Below are 10299 nucleotides of genomic sequence, written 5' to 3'. Positions count from 1 at the left end.
GAGAATGATTGAGCTCTTGGCAGCCAAATAAAATAATGACAAGGAGAATGATGAGCGTAGAATGTTAATGATGGCAACCCTAATGAGGAACACCACTCCAAATCAAACATGAAGTCGGGGGGAACGCTTCACAAGACGGAAAGGGGAAGAGCGAGTCCCTTTTTCGAAGAAATAATGAATTTTCAAATGCCAAAAAATTTTACACTTCCAACAACATTAGCACCTTATAAGATTGGAGATCCTAAAGTGCACGTCACTAAATTGAATCCATGATGTTTCTCAATGGTGCCTCTAACTCTCTCTTATGTCGATCTTTTTCCAATTTTTTAGATGGAGCTGCTTTACTTTGGTTTTCAAATTTACCTGTAGGTTCAATTTCCAGCTTTGTTGAGTTCGATGATCTTTTCATAAACAACTTTGTAGTATAAAAAACCTACGTGCAAGACTCAGACTATCTCAGCACGATCAAATAAGGACAACACAAAAGCTTGAAGGACTATATGACAAGATTTGTAACAGCGGCAATGAAAATCCCAGACCTTAATCCTGAAGTCCATTTACACGCTCTGAAAAGCAGGCTCCATCCAGGCAAATTCCAAGAGGCGAAAGCAATAGCAAAGCCGAAAACTTTAGCTGAATTCAGGGACAAGGCAAACTGTCAAATTGAAATTGAAGAATTAAGGGAAGCTAGAAAGATGGAGAAATCACTACCTCGCAGAGATGCTGACAAGCAAACCAAAATAAACAGCATACGAAAGGTCAAGAAATCGTTCAAATTAACACCAAAGTTCGATTCCTACACACAGTTCAATGCAAAAAGGGAAGATATCAGAAAAGAAATTTTACATGCCAAAATAATTAAACCTCCTAGCAGGGCTAGAACGTACCAACACCAAAAGTATATTGATAAGAACAAATATTGTGCATTTCATCAGAAGTTCAGGCATACAACTGACGAGTGTGTAGTGACAAAAGACTTGTTAGAGCGACTGGCATGATAGGGATTATTAGATAAATACGTCAACGGACAAATACAGAGGGATACGGTGAGCCTCTCGATAGGAGTAGAACAATCGAACTTAACTACAGCTGCAAGAAACAATGCAGGGTGGTCAACCCCAAACCCTCTTCCCCCAAGAAAAGTCATCAACTACATCTCAGAAGGATTTGCATGCAGGGGTTACAAGCTCAGCAAGGGGGGTACTAAGTTACATAACCATGCTAACCCTCACAGGGGAGGAAGCCAAGAAACATGACCCAGCTCGACTCATACCGAGTATCACTTTCACCAAAGCCGATTTCTAATCTAAAAGCTAGAATTTGGATGACCCCGTGATAATCTCTATAAATATAGGGGAAGCCATAGTTTGGAAAGTGCTAATGAATCCAGGAAGTAGCGCCGACATATTACTTTTTCACAACCTTTCAGAAGATACAACTAAACAAGAATGCTATGCAGCCCTCATAAGGGGAATTAGTCGGTTTCTCCAAGGAAAGAGTCCCAATAACAGGTTATGTATGGTTAAGGATGACTTTAGAGGAATATCCCCATTCGAAAGCCTTAGATATCCAATATTTAATGGTTGATTGCATTAGTCCTTATAACATTATATTAGGACGTCCGTCCTTAAACTCTTTCAGTGCTATTATTTCTACAATTCATATGCAGGATAATATCATTGCGACAGTGAACTCCGATCACAAGGAGGCAAGACAGTGTTATAATGCAGGATTAAAGGCCCATCCGTCAAACTTGTATCCAATCCAGCGAATCAACTTGGTTTATAACTTTGACGACGTACCAACATTAGCGGAGCTCGATCCTAGGTCCGACAGAGATGTCTGACCAAAACCAGCCAATGACCTTCGCCAGATAAAATTAATTGACAATGAATCACAATATACTAACATTGCTTATGCTCTGTCTACAGGTGAAACACAAAGGTTACTTGCTTTACTACGAGCAAATGCCGATCTATTTGCCTAGACTCCTGCGAATATGACTGGGATAGACCCTAATGTCATTTGTCATAAGCTTGCCCTAGACCTGGATGCATGACCGATCCGTCAGAAGAAACGCAACCTTGGAAAGGAAAGAAACGAAGTGGCAATCCAAGAAACTCACAAACTATTAAGTGTCGGCTTTATCCGAGAAATTCGGTTCACATCATGGTTAGCAAATATAGTTATGGTTAAAAAAACCTCGAGTAAGTGGCACATGTGTGTAGATTTTACCGACCTGAATAAAGCTTGCCCGAAGGACTCCTACCCATTGCAGAGCATTGATAAGTTAGTAGATAACACATCTGGCTTCAAAGTGCTAAACTTTATGGATGTCTATTTAGGCTATAACCAGATACTAATGCACCTCGATGACCAGGAGAAAATAACATTTATCATAGAGCATGAAAATTTTTGTTACAATGTGGTGCCTTTTGGCCTTAAAAATGCAGACGCAATATATCAGAGACTAATGGACAAGGTTTTTCAAAACCAAGTAGGTAGAAATATGGAGGTATACGTTGAGGACATGGTGGTCAAATCAAAAAATAAACGGAACCATCACTCCGACCTTGAGGAAGTTTTCAAACAACTAAGACGGTACAACATGCGTTTAAACTCGAAAAAATGCGCCTTCAGAGTGCAAGGGGGCAAATTCCTCGAATTCACGCTGACGTACAGGGGGATTGAAGCTAATCTAGAGAAATGCCGAGCAGTACTAGAAATGAAGTCTCCAAAAAAGATCAAGGAAGTACAACAATTAACTGGACACCTGGTAGCTCTATCACGTTTCTCACCTACGGCTGCAGTGAAATCATATCAGTTTTTCAATAGTCTAAGAGGGATAAAAGCTTCACATGGATGGATGCTTGTGAAAAATCATTCACCGATTTCAAAGGCATTCTTGTCTCCCCGCCTATACTACGCAAGCCGACGCATGGTAACCCACTTTATTTATATATTTTAGTTCTACTCATGCTATTAGTTCTACCCTTGTAACAAAAATAGGTATGGAGCAACATCTGGTCTATTTTATTAGCAAATTTTTACAGAACGTAGAAACTTGGTATCCAACTATCGAAAAACTAGCATTTGCCCTGACCATCACATTGCGATGCCTCCATCATTACTTCCAGAGTCATAAAATCATAGTTCAAACTAATCAACCACTACGCTAAACATGACCGAATCTTGCAGGCCGCCTAATCAAATGGTTGATAGAATTATCGGAGTATGGCATATCATATCAATCCAAAGAGGCACTTAAGTCTCAGATTTTGGCCAACTTCATAGCTGAATTCACCACAAATGATGATATCTTCCTGGTGTGGGAACTATATATTGACGGAGCCTCCAATGAAGACGGATGTGGAGCAGGAATCATTCTTAAAGACAAGACTGGAGTATATGCCGAGCAGTCCATCACATTCTTGTTCAAAACAAGCAATAAGCAATTTGAGTATGAAGCCTTCCTAGCCGGTTTACGCTTGGCTAGGGAAGTAAACATTCAACATCTTTAGGCCTATTGTGACTCCTTGTTAGTTGTCCAACAAGTAAATGGTAACTTCCAGGTAAGAGATCCCCTCTTAGAACAATATTTAAATGTTGAAAAGAGTCTAATTCAAACTTTCCAATACTTCGAGATCGCTCATATTCTAGAGAAGATAATCAAAGGGCAGATATTTTATCTAAGTTAGCCACCTCTAAGATTATGGATAATGCACCAACTTTATCATAGTTAACGCTTGGAGAACCGAGCATATGCAGTGTCAATGTTTATGCATTATCATAGGCAACAGATTGGAGAACACCTTATGTGGATTATTTGAAATCAGGGAACGTCCCTGCATCTAGAACAAACCCAAGGTTGTTCAAGAGAAAGGCGAGCCATTTCACTTTAATTGGAGACGATCTATACAAGAGAGGATTCTCCAGAATGCCCCTGAAGTGTCTCAGAAACAAAGAGTCCGACCTTGCCATGTCGGAAGTGCACGAAGGGATTTGTGGAACACACATCGGAAAACGCAGTTTAGCTGCAAAACTTCTACGAGCAGGCTATTTTTGGCCTTCTCTAAAAAATGACTGCATGAAAAAAGTTCAGCACTATGACAATTGCCAAAAGTGTGCACCGAAAATTCTCACTCCTGCCGAGCTATTGCATATCTCCGAAGTAGGATGGCCTTTTCATAAGTGGAGCTCGACATCCTCAGACCTTTTCCAGTTTCTAGAGGTCAGGTAAAATTCTTACTCGTTGCAATCGATTACTTTTCTGAATGAATAGAGGTGCAGCCCTTGGCTAAAATCACCTCAGATAAGGTACGATCTTTCATATAGAAATTTATCATATGTAGATATAGATTGCCAAACGACATTGCCACAGACAATGGTAGGCAGTTCACTGATAAAAAAATAGCATATTTCCTACAAAATCTTAAAATTAAACATCATTTTTTCTCTGTAGATCACTCACAAACTGAAGGTTATAGAAGGCTTAGAGAAGAAGGGGTTGAATTTATGAAATTCTTTTTACTTTAATGAAATAACCTTTTTAAAACAAACTTTTAGTCTGAATCTGTTTGAACTCAGCAGCAGAAAATTTATGAGACAATTTATTTTTGTCTCATGAATATCAGAAAACAGAACAGAGCAGGGAAGAGAGAAGCTGACACCATCATGTATCCTGGTTTAGTTGCCTTGTGCAATGCAACTTACATCCAGTCTCCACCACAACAGTGGTGGAATTTCCACTATAGTTAAAGTATTACATACACCAATTCCATATGATTGATACAATCCTTTCACTCTCAAGTTCTAACCTAACTTGACTTGGTTATGCTAATACCTAACTCTTCACTCTTAGTGCTAACCCAACTAAGAAAGAGATACCTCACTGGTACAAAAAACAAGACATAGAATCAACCTAAAGAAATCTGAAATCACTCTAGGCTTTTCACTCAAGTGTTTCTCTCTGCTTCTTTCCACTCTTAGGCTTTTCACTTAAGCTCTCTTATTCTGCCTTTTACCTCAAGAAATTACAGAAAGACAAACATTAAAAAAAATTACAATCTATAAAACCAGATTTGCTTCAACAGCCTCTTTGTTATGTGATAAACCAGATTTGCTTGCCTCTGATTTAGTTCCTCATTTTGGCGGAATGCTCTTTTAACTAGGAAGCACTGTCCAAGTTGATGAATTTCTTTAGAGAACTCTTCTCAGAACATAAACCTCAAAACACCGGTTATCTCTCCTTGACTTCAGAATGATGAAAAATCTTTTTTTTTTTTGTATCTCCTTGCATGTTAATGAGTTGCTCTCTCCTAGGTCAATTCTGGAGCTGTGTGCTTCACTAACTCACCACATCGCTTTTTTTTTTGGTTAATCCCCAAATTAGAAGCTTTAGTTCTGACTTTCTTTGTTGACCGAAAGCCACATGATAGCAGAAACAAATATTTTCAATGGTAAATCCAAATCTTAGCCATTAAAACACTATTTAGTCCCTAAGACACAAATTTGATCATAGATATACAGCAGTGTTGATCAGAGGCCATCTTTCCCATGTATCCCAATTTGGACTGGCAGAGAGTTGGGAAAGAGTAGAAGAAAGCATGATGCATGCAAGAGAAAATAAATTACCTTTAACTTCTGCCTTAGCTTGATTTGGTTTGATTTGGGTGGTTAGACATCTGCCTTTCTTACTTAATCCTTCTTTTTCTTTCTTCTTTGGTGAACAGCTTAGAGGCTAAACTTTCTCTCTCTTTCTCTTTGTTCTGTCTGAAGTGACACAAAGTGAACGTTGCTTTTGGTGAAAGAAATTTGGAGGGATCTGCTTGAGAGATGAAATCAGGCTTGGGTTGGTACTTTTCAAGTTCAGCCCATTTGTGTTCCTTGCTTTGTTTTCTTTGGGCTTCCTTTGGATTGTCAGCCCACCAGCAGGTTCAATTTGTTCCATAGTGGGTTGCAGCTATATATTGATTTTTGGCCTACATCACTCAACCAAAATAATCAAAATTAATTGGGTAATTAGCCCAATAATCTAATGTTCTCACCATCAATTATGTTAGTTAATTTCTTATCTCAACACAAACTAATAGACTCATAGAGGCTGCTAACAAAATTATTTTGCAGGCCCTACAAAAAAAATAGCAGATGCCAAAGGATAGTGGGCCAACTTCATTCCTGAAATCTTATGGAGTTATAACATCACGCCACATTCAATAACAAAAGAAACACCATTCCGACTAGTTTATAGAGCCGATTCAATGATCCCGGTGGGAATTTCTCAAGGTTCGCTAAGAACTAAGCTCCCAAGTAGCGAGACCAATGAACAAGCATGGCAAGCCATGACGGACACCTTAGACGAGGAATGCAACTCGGCCAGATTAAGGAAACATGCAATGCAAATTGTCATAAGACACCAATACAACAAAAAAGTGCAATCAAGAACATTGCAACAAGGAGACCTAGTCCTAAGGAAGATAAAAGATGTTTGAAAGCCTCCAGGGCAAGGAAAGCTTGTTGCCACATGGGAAGGGACGTTCAGAATATCTAAAATGCATGGACAAGGAGCATATTCTCTATAAACGATAACGGGGACTGAGCTTCCCAATACATGGAACATATCTTCATTACATTTTTATTACTTGTAAAAGCCGAAGTTGAAAGGTACTATTTTTCCTACCACCGAGGTTTTTTCCCTAAAAAAGAACAAGAATTTTTTTCGGGGAGGTTTTAATGAGGCCAATCACTTCACAATTTCCACATCGGGAGGTTTTGCCAAAACTTTCAGATCAATAAATCACTATTCTTTTATACAAGTTCTATCTACACAAATGCTTACAAAAATTATAATACACAATATGCATTCATCAACAAGCATGCAAGTTTTTCAAAATATAGGTGTTCAGAACACCATGTCAATCATCCAAACATACAAAACAATAAAGTTTGTCAAACCATTATGAAACAGTCAATATTACAAAAACTAAAAATTTTAAGTCAATTATCTTTCTGAATGGACTCCCCATTGTCACCTTCTGCCTCTTCACCAGCTTTATCGTCAACCAGCTTACCATTAACCATTATTTTTGTAACGTCAAGGCTCTTGACGTCAAAGTCAGGGGAAAAAGCTGCCATCTGACCTAGCTCGGTCAAAGCCTGCTGCAAAAATCTCCAACACCTCCTCTTCCAGCTCATGCACCCTAGAAGTCAGTTGCCCTTTTTCATTATCAGCATCCTTGATTTGACCTTGCAAAGCTTTGATCTGATCATGAAGTTTAGCCATTTCTCCCTCCATACTTTTCATCTTCGAAGTCACATCAATTACGACTTCACCCTTTTCCTTTAAAGATTTCTCCAACTCCAGCACCTTACTTGAATCCTTTTTCTCCTCTACTCCGAGCAATTTCATTGTTCGGCCTAAGCACAGCATCCTGGCACCAATGACCTGAGACGTAGCCAGAAGATTTTGTTTATAACACTTTACTAATTAAATCAAAATGATTTAAAGCTCTTTATTACCTACATGTATTGTCCAACAACCTCTTTTCCAACCTCTTTTAGCATCATCACATTGGCAGGATGTTGAGCAACTTTGTCGGCCAATTCAGGGAATGAAAACTGCTTACTCCAAATGGAATAAGCACTCACACCCTCTAGAAAAATCATGAAGCTGCAATTGCTTCCCCAACTCGTTACCTTCTCCAAAATCCAAGTCAGCAGTAGAGAGAACCTCGAGAGACTTCTCTGAATCTGACTTCTTCCTTTTCAATGGTCGAGCACTTGACTGTGCAGCATCCACCCCCATATCCTTCCCAACTACCGCGACAGAAGTTTCTTTATCATTTATCTTCTTTTGGTCCAAAAAAGATCTCATCCATGCCGACAATAAGCTTGGAACCTTTCCACCTGAAACAAGCAAGCAACATAAGTCTGTGAAACTGCTTTTCAGTAAACCATAACTCCCACCCCATGACAAAAGATTACCTATATACGTTCTCAAGGCTTCTTTATCACCCTCAACATTCAACATATCAGAAATCGACAACAACTTTTCTGAAGAAAAGCATTCTATCAGAAACTCTAGAACCAAGTTTTCCTCCTCATCCCTCCCCAAGGCATCTATATTTGCTTTGGTTTGAGACACCAATAAATGGGAACTTTTCCGCTAACTCATCATCAAAGTAAAGTGGGCATACGGATTCCAACGATCGTACCTTTACAAACATCTCTTTGAAACTTTTAAAAGAGGATTTGTATAAAATAAAAAGGGCTTGGCCCAGGTAACTACTGAGATTTACCCAAAGACCTCTATGCACCCCTTTTGATTGAAATAATGATAAAAACACATCCAAAAAAGGAGGAGTCTTGAGGAACTCCATTAGACATTCACAGGCTCGAAGGAAAGCCCACGAGTTTGGGTGTAATTATGAAGGAGCACAGTTCAATTGCATTAACACCTTACATTTAAAATCAGCAAACAGAAATTTAACATTCAACTCAGACATAACGCATGCATAAAAGTAGAAGTAAGACCAATCCCCCTTTTTATCGCATACTCTCTCCTCACCACCACACGGAAGGAACTCTACACCCACTAGAATATCAGCCCTAACATAGTTCAAAGCAGAAATTTCAGAAATTTTTTCAAAGTTGTAATATATGAAGGCACAACATTTAACATCCACATGCCATGCATAAAGATCATCTTTTATTTCTACCACTTTATCTTTTCTGTCTCTAGCCATGGTAAAAAAGGAAGAAGAAAAAGACAAACAAGAAGGTAAACACACTAACCTTTCGAAGTAATCCTTTCTTCCTCTGGTAAAGTTTTGAACAAGTTATCCATGACTTGTTCTCAACGTGTGAATAAGGGAAGTGTAATACAAACCATAGTAAACCTAAAGCACATAATCTACTCCATTTATTACCATTTGCCGTTGGATAAGAAAAATTGTTTACCTACTGCCGAAAACAAATGGCTATGATTCACTTGGGATAATCGCATGAAGGTAATTATTACATTAAGTGCATTAAATGTAGTGCAAATCTTTAACATTGCCTAAACAAATTCAAAAAGCCCAAGCTTGTCATGCATGAAAATGGCCGCTCGTTGAGCTTAGGGGCTATTACAAACAAACTTACATGACCAATTGAGATATAAGCGCCGTGACAAAGCTCAACTTGCTCATACAAAAGCAAGTCAAGCTTGGGAGCTGTGATCCATACCCGAATACATCGAATGCACGACCTCATACTTCAGAACTAACTTTCAAATATAAAAAACTTTACCGAATCAAAATACCGTTATTAGCACATCTATAGTACCTGCATATATCTTGGCCACTACAAACGTAGTTACTTTATCACCAAGTTGCCCACGAATAACTCGGAGATCGTATGTGTAGTTCGGTTATCACTATACAACAATAAATAGAGGACGGTCACAGCTATAGAATACAAATCACCTTCAAGTAATAGCTTTAGAATATTCTCTAATATTAAGATCTGACTTGAGTATTGGAGTCTTTGCAAGTATGGCGCCTGGGTTAAAACTCTGAGAAGCTTAAAGAGCGACACTAAAGCTTCGGAGCTGAAAACTTCACTGGTGTCACCGAACTATATCTCGAAAAACAGTTTCAGACAGGAACAGACTCAAATTTAGCTTGGTTTACAAACTAATTTAATTCACTTTAAACCCTAAATCAGAACATTAGTAATGATCATATAACTAGACATAGAAAGTTCACAAGTCCAAATGCCCATAATGCTTTTTTGATTTGGTATGGTGCATGTGATGAATTAAGTGAAAAGACTACTTGAAATCATAGCTTAATTTTATTATTAACACGCATGATTACTTACTGCATATAATTGCATGTAACTATGCATTAGACATCAGCCATCATATGCCTCACTATTTTTAGTCTAACTTAATTCAAATGAGGTTGCCATGATGAGATAAACAATTTTTTTTAGTTTTTTAAGGTTTATCTCAATTAAGTAAGGCAAGGATTAACCCGTCACTTATTTAAGTTCTATTTAAGAATTTATTACTAGTCAATTGCCAATGAGTTACTGTATGTATTAGACAGAATTTAAACTTCTGACATCTACTTAAGTGGACTAGTGAATTAACTACTAGACTAATCCAAATTAGTTTTGACGAGATATAGAAGTGACAAAGCGGGCCGGACCACCCTACTAAAGCCAACCCAAATACGAGGCGGGCTAGCCCGCCAAACTCATATGGGTTTAGGGGTGGCAGGCTGAATCCCGTCAGGCCGGCCCATGTAACTCACC

The 10299-nt window shown here is 38.5% G+C and overlaps 1 protein-coding gene across 1 annotated transcript; it reads left to right on the top strand.

Annotated features, from left to right (window-relative positions):
- The first annotated feature begins 1101 nt into the window (after positions 1-1101).
- On the top strand, positions 1102-4519 carry LOC130933882 (uncharacterized). The gene is made up of 8 exons (XM_057863491.1): positions 1102-1200; positions 1670-1840; positions 1932-1944; positions 2346-2941; positions 3054-3138; positions 3199-3500; positions 3794-4171; positions 4463-4519. Exons 1-8 carry the CDS (start codon positions 1102-1104, stop codon positions 4517-4519), a joined length of 1701 nt encoding a protein of 566 aa, XP_057719474.1.
- Positions 4520-10299: the final 5780 nt, after the last annotated feature.

The sequence above is a fragment of the Arachis stenosperma genome, chromosome 1, assembly GCF_014773155.1.
Source record: "Arachis stenosperma cultivar V10309 chromosome 1, arast.V10309.gnm1.PFL2, whole genome shotgun sequence".
In the NCBI taxonomy this organism is placed as follows: Eukaryota; Viridiplantae; Streptophyta; class Magnoliopsida; order Fabales; family Fabaceae; genus Arachis; species Arachis stenosperma.
Note: the sequence above shows the minus strand (reverse complement) of the source record. Positions and strands in the feature narration are given on the sequence as shown.